The sequence below is a fragment of the Coffea arabica genome, chromosome 7c (assembly GCF_036785885.1).
Source record: "Coffea arabica cultivar ET-39 chromosome 7c, Coffea Arabica ET-39 HiFi, whole genome shotgun sequence".
Classification (NCBI taxonomy): Eukaryota; Viridiplantae; Streptophyta; class Magnoliopsida; order Gentianales; family Rubiaceae; genus Coffea; species Coffea arabica.
This window is the reverse complement of record NC_092322.1, coordinates 6236339-6253381: the sequence shown is the minus strand read 5'-3', so window position 1 is coordinate 6253381 and position 17043 is coordinate 6236339. Positions and strand designations below refer to the sequence as shown.

General features: G+C 36.0%; 3 protein-coding genes across 5 annotated transcripts in view; 2 read left to right on the top strand and 1 right to left on the bottom strand.

Moving 5' to 3' along the window:
• Positions 1 to 2459: 2459 nt before the first annotated feature.
• LOC140010412 (uncharacterized) lies at positions 2460 to 5025 on the top strand. Its single transcript, XM_072057377.1, has 3 exons — positions 2460 to 2653; positions 3460 to 3607; positions 4712 to 5025. Exons 1-3 carry the CDS (start codon positions 2599 to 2601, stop codon positions 4779 to 4781), a joined length of 273 nt encoding a protein of 90 aa, XP_071913478.1. The 5' UTR covers positions 2460 to 2598; the 3' UTR covers positions 4782 to 5025.
• A 1124-nt stretch (positions 5026 to 6149) lies between these two features.
• LOC113698562 (T-complex protein 1 subunit zeta 1) lies at positions 6150 to 12707 on the bottom strand. 2 transcript variants are annotated; one of them, XM_027218429.2, is made up of 16 exons: positions 12567 to 12707; positions 12318 to 12458; positions 12159 to 12222; positions 11381 to 11516; positions 10697 to 10848; positions 10556 to 10603; positions 10276 to 10368; positions 8992 to 9098; positions 8796 to 8910; positions 8623 to 8709; positions 8285 to 8489; positions 8044 to 8138; positions 7114 to 7182; positions 6916 to 7023; positions 6710 to 6828; positions 6150 to 6468 (listed from the first exon to the last, which is right to left on the bottom strand). In XM_027218429.2, the coding sequence occupies exons 2-16, from the start codon at positions 12449 to 12451 to the stop codon at positions 6393 to 6395; spliced, it is 1608 nt and encodes a 535-aa protein (XP_027074230.2). In that variant the 5' UTR covers positions 12452 to 12458; positions 12567 to 12707; the 3' UTR covers positions 6150 to 6392. The 2 variants fall into 2 exon arrangements, with proteins under 2 accessions (XP_027074230.2, XP_071913477.1); XM_072057376.1 differs by lacking the exon at positions 10556 to 10603 and having other exon boundaries at positions 12567 to 12700.
• A 50-nt stretch (positions 12708 to 12757) lies between these two features.
• The window catches only part of LOC113698561 (protein SWEETIE), a 28762-nt gene continuing 24476 nt past the window's right edge, over positions 12758 to 17043 (top strand). For both annotated transcript variants that reach the window (XM_072057375.1, XM_027218428.2), the window contains exons 1-6: positions 12758 to 13092; positions 13325 to 13532; positions 15494 to 15600; positions 15984 to 16220; positions 16335 to 16424; positions 16497 to 16581. In XM_072057375.1, the coding sequence (XP_071913476.1) occupies positions 12928 to 13092; positions 13325 to 13532; positions 15494 to 15600; positions 15984 to 16220; positions 16335 to 16424; positions 16497 to 16581 (892 nt within the window). In that variant the 5' untranslated portion in view covers positions 12758 to 12927. The remainder of the gene's footprint in view (positions 13093 to 13324; positions 13533 to 15493; positions 15601 to 15983; positions 16221 to 16334; positions 16425 to 16496; positions 16582 to 17043) is intronic.

Sequence of the window (17043 nt, the reverse complement as noted above, 5' to 3'; positions counted from 1 at the left end):
TTTTTTAATTATTTTTTATTGCACATTTATCACATAAAAAAGGTGTTACGATAGTTATTTTCACAATTTTATTCCAAAAATGATCGTGCATGAAATAAAAAAATATTTTTTGATAATAAAAAATAATAAAAAATGGTTTATAATTAGAGAAAAATAATTCAGATACTACTAATAACTAAGGCACTATACGTCCATTATTAAAATTGGATTAATTTTTAATTTCGTCAGAAATCCTTTTGGCAAAATTGCATTCTAGCCTTTCTTTTTTCTATCATTTTCTCTCTGCATTGACTGCAATAATTTTCACTCCATTTTTAATGGGTGGGCTTTCAAAATTGGTACAAAGAGAGTTTATTAGCATTCAAATAACTGTTATGTGTTGTATCTTTTTGAGATGCTAAATAAGGCATGAAATTTCTTGAAAGATGGTATCCTACTTTTTAGAGTTTGAATCACAATATTACCTTCATTTTTTGTATTTTTTTTTATTTTTGCATCCATTGGATTAGAAAAAACACGCTCTACCTGACTTAAGACGGTGATTTTTTAAAAAAAAATCTGATTTTTCTTGGTATTTGAAAAATTCCGAATTCTAACTGAACTTAAACCAAAAGAATAAATTAAAAATTATAGAGGCTGCTAAATTAAAAGACAATATTGAATTGGATATTAAAAGATGGTTTAAACATAGTAGGGACTACGAACCAAAATCTTTGAAAAATAATTCTGTATCCAAAAAATAAAAAAAAAAACCTACAAGAACAAACTCATTTTCCAAAAAAAAAAAAAGAAAAGAAGCCTATAAGAATATACGCCCTTTTCCAAATTTAATAATTTATCTACATTATGAACATATTATAAACTAATACATTCCTTTTTATTTAATATTAAAATTTGATTTTAATATATAAGTGATAGCAGAGGGAATGAAGCAGTTAGCGACATGTGAAAAAATCGAAAAGGACAAAAGCAATTAGAGAAATAATTTCGCACAAAATTCGTGGGTTAAAGTGCAATTTGAGGTATAGATGGGAGGCATTTTAGTGCATTTATTGGTTTATTTTCAATAAGTGGTGGTTGGTTTTGCGGGGTTTGGGGGGTCTACATGTACCAAAATATATTTATATAGGGATTATTTCATTAACTATGGGTGCTAATAACAATTCTATTGGTGCGTAATTTTCATTTGATTACAACACAATTATATTAAATTTTATTGATACTACTTCTATATAACTATTGTATTTTTTTGTTAACAATTCTCATACAATGTATCACTTACTACACATAAAATAAATACAAAACTATTTATTTTTTATTTAATATATATTTTTTCTAGATCAAAGAAATGAAAATATTGCCTCTCTTTAAGTTCGACAGCCATCCGCATCACCAATACTTTTGCGTGATCATGGTAAATATACAGTTTTTTATATCGTCAAAGATCGTGCATTTTCATTTGTAGTACACACTCCACAAAATTCAACATAGTTAATTAAATCATCAATTTTGGTTTTCGTACTAAAAGTGGATTGGTGTGAAGAGTGTTCGCACCTTCAAGAAAGATTATCAAATCGAATGCTTAGTATTTGTAAGTATTTCATTTTAACAACATTCAATTACATTCATTTGTAGAAATATATCATTCCTTTTTTTAATATAAATTTTAATTTTTTTTTCAGGATCCATCTTTCGAAAAAAGACAGTTCTTGAATGATATACACATTCTATTATATTTCAAACTATTGTTAAACAGATATTACATTTAAATTTTGTTGGTTCAATTTTTTCACCTTTATTTGTTCACCATTTTATTTTTTTTAATAATGTCAGCACCGTGCGTAGCACGGGTATTCACACTAGTTGTATATTACTGTAACATTGTATTTGAAAAACTTATTTTTTGAAAAAATAGTCAATCCAAACCAAGTTTTAGATTCAAAAATTATTTTTAACAATTTTTATAGTCATGATTGTATATATATCTTTTCCTTTATTTGTTAATCCAATTTTTGGTGATAATCCTGAGTATAAAGCACTTGTATGTTTATTTAATAAAACTAAAAGAAATTTAATAAATAAAAATATTAAAATTATATAAAAAATAAAAAATAAATTAAAAGAAAAAAATATGTAGAAAATAGATTTGGGTATTGGACGTGATCAATCTAAACCTATTTCAAAGTGATCCCGCCCAAGTTAGTCCCAAAACATATATGAATAAGGTTGGGTCCAAACCCATATGACTCAGTTCCATCTTAAACTTAAGCAAATCCCGCCTATCCCGCCCATTTTGCCACCTCTATCTACAATAAAATTAAAAGACTAATGTGGTATTAACAAGAGTTGAGGGATAGGACAGGCATGCTGCTGTTCAACTATTGGGACCAAGTTGCAATTAGCCGAAATGTTGCCTAGGGGTTCAACACCATTACGACGTCGTCGGTGCTCGAGTGGTGGCTGCAGCTTTCTGTGTCCTATACTGCCCAGTAAGTCGAGTCTGGCGCAGACCCGCGACGATCGCCGCACGATAGAGAAACAGTTCCTTCTGCTAAACAAAGAAAAAGCCGTCACAGCTTTGCTCTCCACTGAAGATACATGGGATATGTGCAAGAAGCCCGTGAAAATCACGTTAAGAAGAAGGTCGAAGAAGGTAGGCATACCATAATAAGTAATTAGAAATCAGTTATTTATAGCTTAATCAAATATTTATGAGGAAATGAACTATATTAACCTCCATTTTCCCATTCCCATTCAATTGCTTGAGAAAGGTTGCTGCAGTTCCTCTTTCAAAGTTTTGCTTCTTTTTTTTTTCTTTGTTTTATTAGAATTTTGAGGACTGTTGTTGGCATGATTTGTAGTTTTGTTTTCACTTTACATAACATTCTTTCTCCTAAACAATTTCAGCCATTCTGGATGATGCATTAACCAAAATGAACATTTCTGCTTCGGAGCTGGAATTTTTTTTTTTTAAATTTCCTTTGAATTTTATTATACTGAAGAATCGTTAAGCCAATGGCTCGTTCCTTGCTATGAGTGGTGCTGAGATGCTTTTCATTTTTTTTCCTTCTTTCTTTCGTTAATTAAAGACTGCAGATATAATTGAAATAGACTCAAAAGTGAGTTCCTAGAAGTCTATATATGTCATAAAATCAGCGAAACATTTTTTTTCCCTTTAATTTCAGATAAAAAGGCAAAATCTGGATAAATTATTCCACCCAGTACAGCAGTGAGATATATATATATATATTTTGGGTCTTAGCAGTTTCTATTCCTGTCATTTGTGAATCAATGATTGGAAACCAACATTCGGGCTAACCCGGATGGCCTGAGCTTTTAGCTTTACCTTTAATTTTTTCCCCGTCTAGTAATGTGAAATTATTGGCAAATCACGGTTCTGCATTATTGGCATTTTCTTTTTCTAGTTGTACAAACTATTAATTTATCTCTGTATTTCAGCTTTGCGCAGCAAAATGAAGCAGAAGGCACTTAAAGAATGTGATCTTTACACTGCAAAGTACGCTGAATGTGCTTCAGGAAGAACATTATCTGTTGTTTGGCAATGCCGCAAGCAAGCAAAAGAATTGAATGAATGCCTTCATCAGTTGTAAGTTTGATCAAATCTATTGGAAGGTTTTTCAATATGGATGGGATGCTAATGGTTTTATGCTTATGTAACTTTAACTATTTTTGCCATATATTCATAGGGTTATGGATATTGGTATAGTTTGCGATATTTGGTCAGGCAGGGAAGCAGGAGGGGGGGGGGGAAGAGAGAGAGAGGAAGAAGTTAAAAATGTTGCTAATAGAAAGTTTCTTCAATCATGTTTCCAGATTACACAGGATGCTCTAGGAAGTTAAATTGACAATTTAATTCTTCAGTGCTTCTTAGTGATCACTTATAAAAGTAAAATCTCAAATGAATATATAGGCCATACAAAGACACAGTCTTAGATCATTTATCCCTGCTGGTTTTTGTTGTACCAATTAACATTTCTCAAGGTTAACCTTCAAGTTTAATAAGCCTTCACATGGTTATTAGAATCACTACAAGATTGTCCTGCTGATTGCTTATTTGCCACCGTTTTGTTGGGTGCTCTATCAGCATCATAAGAACTCATACCTGTCATGATGGTATCCAGCTTGGTGATGTCAAGTAGTAACGACATTAATTGTGCTAGGTTTGGAGAGTTCAATTCAAGAGTCACATAATTCAGTACTAACAGAGCTGAAATGTTTGACAACAGAGTTTACAATCACATCATGATGTATTCCTAATTTCCTGAAGATTGTCCATGAGATGTTCCTAGTGTCAACTATAATTTAATATTTAGTTTTGTTGCTTTTCGTGCTCTTCCTGTTCTGGTTTGTGTTGCAAGAAAACAATTATTATCTAAAAAGATACTTGTATGCTGTCATAAAGTTTATTTCCAACTTCATGGACCCTATGCCCACAGAAGGATTAGATAAGGAAAAAGCCTAGACAATTAGCTTAGACTCGAGGATGACACAATGAAATCAGATCACAAGGTTTTGTGGGCATTCGTTTTACTTTACTTATTTAACTCTTGTGAATAAGCTCATCTTGTAATTTAACATTTGTAGTGTTTACAAACCATGGTGGCAGAAATGTTTGTTAGATTGTTAACCTATTTAGATCAGCCTCTCAAATTTTAGTTTGTTTATTTCCTTTTGTTTTCTGTTCTTGTAGCACCAATGACTTAGTGTTGGAAGAAATGAAGAAAGATTACACGCTTCGAGAAGAAAGAAAGGATCACTGAGTATTTAAAGTTCATTCACTCTGATGATAGCCACTTTACCATTCGAACTTCCAGTGCCAGCAGCAAAGCAGTGTTTATGGCAACTTTCTCCTGCCTGCCGGATGGTGGCAGCGCACAACAGGAGAATTGGATTGCTGTAGGTGAAGAAGCATATTGTATTTTTGTAATGGAGCTTAGAGATTCTTGAGCATGTCTAGGAATTTCGGCCTCGAAACAGTGAAATATGCATGTTGCAAGTGTCAAAGACTGTATCCCCTAATTTTTGCCCGGTGCACAAACAGTGATGAAGAGTGAATTTATCGTTTCCGTCATCAAAGCTCTATCCATGCAGCCCCTTGAGCGTTATAGGCACCCCTTTTGCCACAGAATTGACTTGATGTTAGCTAGAAACAGAGGCGGCAAAATGGATAGTTGGTTTGTTAATGGTTTCACTTAAATGGATTATGGATGAAATTAACCCAATCCAATTACAGCCAATTAGAAAATGGATTGGATCCACATGGATAAAATAAAACTATCAGCCATCCAATTAACTATTTAATTCTCCTACAACTAAAATTATTCAATTTTCTCCGGCCATACCCGTTTAGTTATCTTTAGTTTTTCTCAGTCACGTGCTTCATTATCATTTACGCATGCAGCTTCTGTTTTAGTCCCGAGCCAAGTTAGCATCCAATGACTCGAACCCTGGCCGAGTGTGATCCTCTTGTGCTCGTGTTGCGGCATATGAAAATGACCAAATCCAAACACTAATTCAAGTTAACTTTGCTTTTCCCCAGGTGATTTACACTCAAGTTTTGCAACTTACAAGCGTCAAATAGCCTCAACTCCACACTTGTCATCCTCAACAATGCTAATATCTCATCCAAGTTTGACTCAAATACTTGCCCTGATTAATTCCTCAATTCGACTTCAAAACCATCACAAACGCGAAATTCTCAGATATAAAAGCTTAGCAAAGTCTTGGACACGGTTTTAGTGGCCAAAAGAGCAGCAACGGAGACTCTCCCATAGGTGGGATTAGAATTTCAAAGATTCGGGTTTCCAACCAGGGCGAATGGCTAAAATTTAAGCAATATATTTTGGGGTCATTACATGTTCGAGTGACAAAGGTCAAGGTATGTATCCGGAATCGTGGGGGAGAAAACTTTCAGAAATCGAAACGACTCGCAATTCCGTGACCGCGGACAAATGTTTGATCGTGAGAGTAGGGAAAGGTTTTGAGGCTTGGGATTAGCAGGAAACATGTGATAACTAGTCGGAGAAACAAACCTTTCATTTGCCATAACCAACTCAACTCTATTACCAATTATAATAACAAGACATTCAGTTCAAGAAAATTAGTAAGATTCTGAAAACGAGCAAATCTTGACCTAAAATGTGATTAACAAAGTCATATTGAAAAGAAAAGCAGATCTTTTCGGCACTCGATTTCCAACAAGGCAGACAATCTGTAGGAGCAGCAACAAAAATCTACTAACTGAACATCAACAAATTGTTCATTTACAGTGTTTCGTTCTTGGCGCTGCCTTGATGACCTCCAGGTTAAAAAGGTAAACCGCAACATCAAAAATGACATCAATACACCAAAATATAATACCTTAAGATAATCTAATTTGGCTTCCGCATGTTACGCCCAGCACGAATTACTTCGTCCACAAGAAGCAACTGCGATGCAATGACAGGGCTGCACAACAAGAGTACTCAAATGAGCCGTCCATTCTTGGAAAGAAACCCCAAAGAAAAAGAACAATGACCATCAACCGTGAAGAAACCAAAATTACGTCTATAGCCAGGTTAAAAGATTTTTGACTGAATTAGATCCAGTGAGTTCAATCCCAATGATGGTGCTACAGATTTATAACGCTGACAAATGGCATGCCACATATACACAGATAACTTATTGCAGAAAAATGTGCCCAACATACCCAGAGTTTATAATTTGTCGCTTCACAGAATAATTGTCAAATATACCCTCCATTTGAGGATCAATTGGTTCTCCAGTATGATGGTTTAGGCCCACTATGTTTCCCTTGTCATGTTCACCCTGCCAAAACAGTTACATGTGACAATGAATTGAAACCCTCTTTGAAATCTTTGAATGCTACAGGTTTAAAAGGCACAGAGAGATTACTGTAAGAGCAATGATCACATCCTGGGTGTCAAGGCCAGAATTTTCAGCCAGTGTCTTTGGAACCACAAGAAGGGCATCAGCGAAAGCTTCCACACCAAGTTTTGCACGCTATTTGGATGTAGCAGTCAGCAAAAAGCACTTGGATGTATAGAAGTAAGAGTCAACAACAAAATTTAACAGAAATTATATGACATGTACCCCTTGAGCAGTTTTCATCACTTCATTCACTAGGTATTGCCTAGCTGCAACTTCAAAGGCACCTGCTCCCTGAAACAAAGTAAATGATAAAAAACATGCCACTTAGTAAATGATGAACACTCAGATGCGATAAAAAGCAATTCACCAGTCATGAAAACAAAAGCAATAGCCTTGTTTAGAACCATTCAACATCAGTGAATGAATTGCATATTATGAAAGCATGAAGGAAATAACCTAGTTTAGCCCCCATTCATCAGGGAATGCATTGCAAATTATTAAAACTCAAAATTATTCTGAACGAGAAGAAAAAACCAAGAGATTATAAAAAATAATTCATCAGTCATAAAACCAAGAGAGAGATGCAAAAAAAATGAAGGTAATAATCCAGTTTAGCCCCCATCCATTATGCTAAGCATTGAAACTAATACAACTCATCTTATATCAGGATTCCAAGCCGGAAGTATTTTGAATCAGAAGAATGTAATGCTTGAAGGTATATCTAAACCTATTTCTGCATGTGAGATATTAGGGCAAATGTCAAATAACATTTAAAGCACAAGGCCATGCAAAGCACTTTCTTATGCTGAGTAATGCAAACCATTAAGCATTCACTGATCATCCACGCAAGCAAATAGCAGATAATGTTGAAAAGCAGCAAATGCAAGATAATACAGTTACTGTTAGCCACAAATTTATCACAAATTCAACAAGCCACTAAGCCAACATTTGTGATACACTGAGATGAGTAAGCAGCATTCAACGAAGAAATATTGGCTTCTACAGGCTGCACAGCTTGACTAATGTGAATTTAAACCTAATTAACCGATGCTATAGTCTAAGAGGTATGTCCTCCCACAATGAAACAAATATCTGACACTAGGCAACTGCATTAGCCAAAAAACAAATGCACTGATGAATGCAAAAACTTACCAGTACAACAGCCTCATCCTCAATAGTATTTTTTACTGCTCTTAGTCCATCACGGACAGCATCCTTAATTTGAGCAATAGTATGATCATTTGGACCTGTATTACAGCCGGCAGTTCCATCAGTGGATGGTCAAATCTATACAACTTATAGCTCTTTTTGAAAAGCCAAAAAACAAAGTACAAAAATTGTAAATGGTCACCACAAACAACTAGATCAGACAAGAAGATGCATCTTAAAATACCTTTAATAAGGATTGTACAAGAGTGAGGATTTTTAACTTTCTCGATGAATGTATATTTCTCTTCTCCAAGAATGTGCTCATAGACTAAACCAGCCCAACCAAGACAGTCAGGAGTTAGGCCATCAACAGAGTTAACAGCCTCCCCACCACAAGCCAAAACCAATCGCTCCATATTTCTCCTTTTTGCCCTTCGAAGTGCAATTATCTACCGGAAAGGTCATATTAAAATCAGTAGGGATTCATCTCCAAGCAAAACATCATCTCCATTTGGTTTCATAGGTTTACTTATGGCATAAACAAATCCTCTAGAGACACATCCAACATGATGAAAAACTTACCCCTGCACGAGCCAGCAAGTCCAATGATGGGGGATCAATCCCCTTTTGGTTGATGACAACAAAATTGTGCTCATTATCTGCACAAACCTGTAGATATGACAGGCATAAGAGTGACACTACAATACTGCATCTTCAGCACTAAACAGGCACTGAAGTACCACCAAATTTGTCACCTTGTTTTTCAGGTCAATAATTTTTTGCACTCTTTCATCAACAGATCGTCTTTCTGCTGCAACCATAGCTTCTCTCTGCTCTGCATTTGAGTAGAAAAATCCTGCATTTACTTCGCTGTGCAAAGAAGACTTAACTTGTGAATACAAAAATTAACAACAAACACATACAACCAAATAGTCAAATTAAGTATGTTACCTCTTTTCATATTCCAAGGACACATTACAAGTCAAAATATAACAATTCTCTGCTCTCCTCTTCATGTCTGGGTGTCTGGAACCATGATCGAGGACAAGACCCTCAACCTAGAATTAAAAGCAATTCACAATTAGGAACTGATACGTACAAAATGTAGGATTTTTGCTCAATCCTCTCAACTAACTCACATGTACATGCGTCAATAAGCATACAACTACAAAATTTTGCACAGAAGTGCATCTAGTCTCTAGTCTGAATGTACAAATGTAGCCATCCATTCAAACAAAAACAAAGGTCACGCTATCTAACAACCGGGGAAGTTAGGGAGAGCACAAGCAAAAATACTCTCTCTTCATTTATATCTTCAAAAGCAGATAATAAATAAGGGCAAATATGTATTAAAAACAGCCCTACTGATGCTTTTTCCATGGGCAGAGAAATGGAAAGGAGAGGAGTCTCAAAGAAAAGATTATCTAGGTTGGAAGTTTTATAAAGAAACAATCACCACTATTAGTTTTATTTCTATCAATTTTATGAAAGAAATGAACCATAGCAAAGGAAAGTGTGTTCATTTAACTTTCTATTAGAACCTACCACCTTAATACAGTAATTCTCTTGACCACAAAAAAAAGTATGTAACATACTCGATACACTTCATTTCATTTGAATTCTTCGTTCTCAAATTCCATACAAGTGAAGTCATGTTTTACTTATTTATGTCTAATACTAGAAAAAAATGAAGAAAAGGAATAACCCATATTTTCATTTCTCATCTTTCCTCCCCCATTAAGACCTTCACTTTTCCTTTTTAATCATAAAATCCTAAAGAAAGGTCAAGTTCCATCCCATGCATATCACTGAAAGAGTCCTTAACTTTGTCATAGAGGAATATTTTACTGAACTTTCAAGCAACAGCGATATTTCTTGCCTTCCAAATTGCTATATTGCAGGTATCCCCCTAACAACAATATGCCCAACTCTCTCAGCTGCCATAACTAGAAAGCATAGTCCATTCATGCTGTATAAGACAATTGTTAGCCCATTCACCGAAAAAATGGCAGGACTATGCCTAGCAAGGATAGCATTTTAGCATCCCAAAGTGGATAGTATACAGACTTCTATGATTGAAAGAAGTCAAAATTGATCATGCTAAGGACTAAATAATTATCAAAGTACGCTATTTTTGCGACCCAAAGAAACAGGCCAACATATGTATTGTTGAATCCAAATTGAAAAACAAGGCATCAACGTCAGCAAACATTAAGAGAAACTGCATTCACATACCAAGCGAGTGTCTACATCAAACTTGTGGCGCATGTGCATTATCTCAACCATAAAAAGATCGATAGCTTCTTCAGGCTTGCGAATGCAGAGCACCTACCACAAAGCAATCAAACTGTTTCAGACATGAATGTGTAACAAAAACCACCCATAAATAGTTCAACATAAAGGTTTTTACATGGCATAGATTGACATATCTAATTAAGTTGATTTTTTTTATCATTTGAAACAGCATTTATCTAATGCACAATTAGAACTGTAACCAACAAGAAAGAGAACTTACCGCATTTACAACTATGTCAGTTAATTGGTCTGCCAAGGCCTCATACAACTACACCAGACCAAAACTCGTACCATAAACAAGCATATTGAATAATCATATCAGAAAAGGAGGAAAATATTGGGGCAGAATTGAAGAATGTACCTTTGTTCTTAAAGTTGTTCTTGCTACCATCTTTAGTATCTCTTTATCGGGCTCATCGCCCACCACAACAGGAGTCTTAAACTTCTCAAGAAATTGCAATGTTGCCCTTTTAGCAATTTCGAAACTATCAACTAGAATACGCGGATGCGTCCCTGTAGAAAATGACTTTTTTTTTACATGCAAACTTATCCCCCCGAGGAAAAAAGATTTGGTATCCCGAAGATCTTAAGAGAAGACATGAAAATACAAGCATTTATAGATAAAATACAAATCTCCAACCATTGATAGGAGGTGGCAATCATCACCACACCTTACAAAATGTCATCACTTAATAGAAAAGGAAACACAACGAAGATAATGGTAGTGATACATCATAAAGATTTTTTTTGGGGAGGGGGGGGGGTTGGGGAAGGGGGGACGAGTAATAATATAATGGAAAGGAACACAATGAATCTAATAACTGGCATGTATTACCTCACAATATGCATCTTATACATGCTGGTATGAAATTTAAATATAAATGAGGAATTTCCATATAATTCATTCAGAAAAAAAGGCAGAAAGAACCACACTGCATTGCGAAGACTCATCTATAATAAGATACTAAGTCAACAGATCAGAGATTAAATACTGTGGCCAAGGAATAGAGTCTCAGAATGACATAAAGTGACAGTAGGCACAAACCATCATCAATATGACGCTCAGATTGCTTCATAAGTTCACCAATAAAAAGTACAGTGGAAGTGGTTCCATCACCAGCTATATCATCTTGAGCAACTGCCGTCCTTGCAATCATTATTGCAGTTGGATTTTGAATTTGCTACAACCATCAAGCAGATTTCATTACCATTAAAAGGATAACGAATTGGGGCTCATAGATGAAGAAGAGATGGTTATGGTGGCAGCAGTAACAAATACATCCACATGAAACGACCTTACCCATGCAAGGCACCAAGGGATTTATCATTCATATTTAAATTCAACAATCATATACAATACACAAAGTCAACAGATGTATATTAGAAAAGGGGAAAAAAAGGCAGCTCTCCACTCAAAATACCAGAGAATTAATGAAGGCCAGCATCTTCTGCTTGTTTCCTAAATCATATCCTATACTAAGTTCCATTCTTAATCTACTGCCAAAGGTGCAATCCCCCTCAATATGCACTCCTGTGTACAAGCTTTTGTTGATGTCCACAATGCATGAAATGATGACATACTGAATTCAGCAACTACCTCAAGCAGTTAAAGTACCTATTCAATTTTGGTTTAATTTCCATCCGTATCATAGAATGGTATACCAAATCCCTGCATTTTTACTTATGCATTCAAACCCAAAGGTATAAAATTCAAACAAAAAACACAAATCAAAACAGCGCACAGAAAGAACAAGAAGCGAATTAAACAATTGACAACCAGGTAAAAGTAAACACAACCAAGTACCAGAAGTTGAATAACTAACCATCTCCTTCAATAAAGTGTTACCATCCTTAGTGAGCTTAATGTCACCAGCGCCACCAACAAGCCTGGCAAGAAAATGTACAAATTTTGCACAAATTAAGATAAAAGTGAATGAAACTTCAGACCTAATACAGACAGCGAAGAATAACGAAGCACGAACATTTTAATGGTGCCTTTGGGGCCAAGGTTGGTCTTGAGGACATCTTGCAAACCCTTGGCGGCATTGATATTCATATGAAGGGCAGCAGATTTGTTGAGCACCTCGGCATTCGGATTCAGTACCCGAAGAGACATCTTGTTTCTGCAACCCAAAACAAAAACTTGGGCATACTAGACAGTGTAACAATAATAATGCATCTATAGCAACCACATAGGTCGAACTCAAAGAGGTGGAGAAGTAGTACAATACCTTTTGTCGAGGCTGGGTCGAGATTTTGGGTGGCCGGGTGGCGGAGGAGTAAGGAAGAGATCGAGCTTTGAGAGGAGGGAAAAAACAGAGGGGTTTCTCGAGAGTGAAGGGGAGAAGTGGGTTTTAGGGCTTTCTGGAAAAGTTGGTCCATTTACCTTTTAAATAAATTGGGTGTGAAATGATTTATTTTCGGCTACCTATAGTTTATCAAAATAACTTTTTTGACCCCAAACGCACATGGTAAAATTGCGAACTCGTAAGCGGGCTCCATACCCGCCGGATCCATCCTCGCTTGACAAAAATTATCGTCTTGTTATGTTATTCAAATGCCAGTGAACAAAAGCTTCTTCCAGCTGCGACCATGGCCAGGAACTACGTTAGAGAGAACGTTCCACTATCTCGATTTGGAGTTTTAGTTGCCCAGTTGGAGTCCATAGTTGCATCTGCTGCCCACAAGCCTCCCGATCCTCTTCTCTGTTTTGATCTTTTATCTGATCTCATTGCCGCCATTGACGAAGAGCCTAAGGTCATTCTTTTTCCCATTTCACCTTTTTCTTATGACCTCTTAGATATTATAGTTCTCTCGAGCTTGTTTAGTAGGTTTTGTTTTCAGCACTGTTTATCTGAATGTCGGTTGTCAATGGTATTCGGTTTTGAGCTGGTTTTAAAACTTTATGAGAAATCGGACGTCATAGGATTTGTTTTTTTTTTTTTTTGTGTTTTATGGGTGATTCTGCTCAAATATTGGGAACTTCCAGGAATCTATATTGCTATGGCAAAGAAAATGCGAGGATGCTCTTTATTCTCTGCTTGTACTTGGTGCAAGGAGGCCGGTGAGGCATTTGGCATCAGTGGCAATGGCCAACATTATATTGAAGGGGGATGGCATTTCTATATATTCACGAGTGAGCAGCCTGCAGGGATTTCTTTCGGATGGAAAGAAGAGCGAACCTCAACGACTTGCTGGTTTGTCAATACTATCGCATTCATGGTTTTGTATTTCATGGTTATATCTACTCTTCTTGATCTTTACATGCAAATATGGTGTGATAAAATCTTCAATAACCAAATCTTCTGATTTGTTAATAGAGAATCTTCCTGTAGTTCACAGTGTATTGGTATATTCCAATTGCCGATGATGCTATTGAGCAAAAGGATATAACCTAGAGGTTCTAGACTAACGGTCTATCTTATTCCACTAGTACTAATAGCCAGCATACAGGAAGAAGCACTGCATCTAGGAATTCTAGTATGGTCAAATTGCTTTCTCGGATACCAATTTCACCAACTCTGGGTGCATGTGTTGCTGAGGATGTTAATCTTGCTTACTTTTACTAGAATTCCCCTGAAGAATTCTCTCCATGAGTATGCACATTAAGTTGTCGTGGAAATACAGACGATTTCTGGGATGTAGGAGTTGTTGCTTATTTGGAAAGATGATTTTGATGTTTCAAATGTTTCTTTGAGACATGCCTTGAGTTGTATCTCCACTCCTAAGATCCTAATGCATTGTGTACGGAGACCAGACTAGGCATTGGTGTCTTTTGTATTCTCCAGTCTTATACAATTTGATTTTGTTAACATAATTAACTCATAGGTGTCTGCCTTGGCTTTACAGACTCAATTCATTCAATTCATAAACTTTGTGGCTGGCTTTGATTTTGAAGTCACTTTGTTGTTAGATTTGTCTGCCTCGTGCAGCCACCCAAGAGAACATTTTCCTCGAGTAGAAATTATTGAATTGCTTGTGGAAAGTTAGTATGAATGATTGGGATGGACTGACCGGATCAGTTTACTGCTACTTTTAATTTTAGAGTGGACTTGTTGTGTAATGAGCAGTTAATGGACAGTATTGGCTGTCCATGCTAAGAACAGAGTCTTGCTGTGAGGAGGACATGATAGGGACTATTTCCATTGTTCAAAGTAACACTGACAGGATGTTAATATTGATGTCTAGTATATGTACTGTTAAACCATAAGCTATCGTCCAATACAATGTGTTTCAATCAATATATGAGGAACAAATATGGAAAACTTCCTCTACCAGAAATAGTACTCTACTTGTCCTGGAAAGCTCTTTGCATTTGGTTGGACAGTGGTGGCATTTCGGAGAAGAAAAATGCATGTGTCAACTGGTCTAAATTTCTGAAAAAAAGAACTATTAAATTACATCCTATCTACTATTCCTACCTTTCAGCACCTGTCTTTTGAGATCACTTTTGTCTTGAACTGGAACAGTCTTCTTTCTTGGCTGGACTTTATGTGGGAAGGAGTTATATGTGCATTTTTGGATTTGGGTGCTCTTTATATGGATAATGTGGAAGGAAAAGAACTTTGAAGTTTTAAATTGGAAGAAAAGAGAGTTAAGGAGCTTACGACAAACATCTTAAACACATGGATTTCTAAAAAGAAAGAACACAGCCTGCACCAGCAATACACATGTTCTTTCCTTCATGACTGAAAAATGCATCCTCTATATCACTGAACTGAAACAGGATATGCATTTTCTTATTTGTTCTCTACTTCACATGTAGGTTTTCCCTAATTAACTATGGTTGTTTTCCATAAACATGTTAGACCTGGTCCAGTTTTTAGACTTAGCTTCATATAGTAAGTCTTCTCTGGTGGTAATAATCCTGAACTTTGGATGGTATTGCACATGTATAATGGTATCCATAGAACTTGGTTCTGTTTCAATTGAGCCATCGCATGTTTCTTTGTAGTGGCTTAGGAGGTTGAGTTTGTCTTGATTCCCGACTCCTGGTTGAGCTATAAATGAACAATGTATTATCGTCCTTCTGCTACTTGTTTTCTTCATGCAGGTGAATTTTGGATTGTCTGAATTCTCAGCATCTCTCTGCTTTGTTATTTACACGTAAAACTTCACTTGGCATTCAAAATTCATGACCCTTCTGCAACATTTACAGGTGCTGCACAATGCCTTGGAGAATTATACCGTTATTTTGGGAGACGTATAACTTCTGGATTATATGAGACTACTATTATTGTGACGAAGCTACTGAAATTTAATGAGGTACTGAAACTGAATTTGGTTCAGTGTCTTTCTGATTTGTGCTCTTTTTCCTTACTGATGCAGCTTTGCTGAGTTTGTGCACATATTTATTTGTGCAAACATTTTTTATTTCCTAAGTCCTGCACTAAAATGAATTGTTTAAATGTCTTATTTTCTGCTTGCACTATTATTTGTCCATTCTAAGGTTGCTTACAGTATCTCTCTTCTGTTTTGGAGGTTACTTATAGAATATGGATGTTGGGCAACTTGTTAAGCTGCTAGGATGGCTTGTCTTTTTATACTGACTAATTTTTCAACAAGACTGCATTGCCATTAACTTTGACTTTTTCTCTTTCCTAGTAGTTTTTTTTGTTAACATCATATCTAACCACCAGCTTCTTCAGGATTTTGTAAGACAAGAAGCTTTACACATGCTTCAAAATGCCTTGGAAGGCTCTGGTGGCAATGCTGCTGCTTCAGCATATACAGAGGCATTCCGAGTTATTACACGGATAGCTCTGGGGGATAAGTCATTTATTGTCCGAAAAGCAGCTGCGAGATGTCTAAAGGCTTTTGCGAACATCGGAGGACCAGGATTAGGTTTTGCAGAACTTGAGAACTCTTCGTCTCATTGTGTCAAGGTTGGAAATATGATGCCCTTTTATCTTCTCCTCAATTTTTTTCTCTTGTTCTACACTTTTATGTGATGCTGTAGGGATACAGTTTAGTATTCTAATTCCACCTACCACCTGTAGGCCCTTGAGGATTCTGTATCATCAGTTAGGGATTCTTTTGCTGAAGCTTTAGGCTCATTGCTTGCTTTGGGAATGAATCCTAATGCACAGGTTTTTATCTTCTTCCATAAGATTTCTGCATCCTGTATTGCCAAGAGCTCATGATTTTAGTATTTTTATTAGTTGCAACCTAGGGGGAAAGGACATTGTAGTCCAACAAAACTTGAAGGAGGTCTGCAGAGGCACTTATCTTTGCCATTTATAAAAGGTATTCTTTTGCTCTCTCTGTTACTCCTAATGCTTTTGAATTGCTACTCAGAGTGGCTCTTGGCGTACTACTCTTTTCAAGTTCATCTTCTTAAAATTCTCATCGATGTATCCTAAGTTCCAATTAATTATAATTAGTCCTCTGGTGTTTGGAACCACCAAAGAAATGGAATGCATACAATGTTACATCTATGCATCATAAAATGCTCCTTTTGTGTGGTTTATCACAAGTTCTGTGCCCATCAGGCACAAACAAAGGAACTTCAAGACATTGAATTGAACTGATAGCTTTTATTTTGGTTTTCAATCCTGTGCTTTTGAAATTTCTCTAGTGGTCTGGGTTGAAAATTTGAATTTGAAGTATTTGCATAATAATTTTCAACTGGGTCATGAATTATCTTTACCAGAAGCATTCTTCGTATTGCATTTGCTAGTGCTTTTTACTCTTATATTGATTTACTTT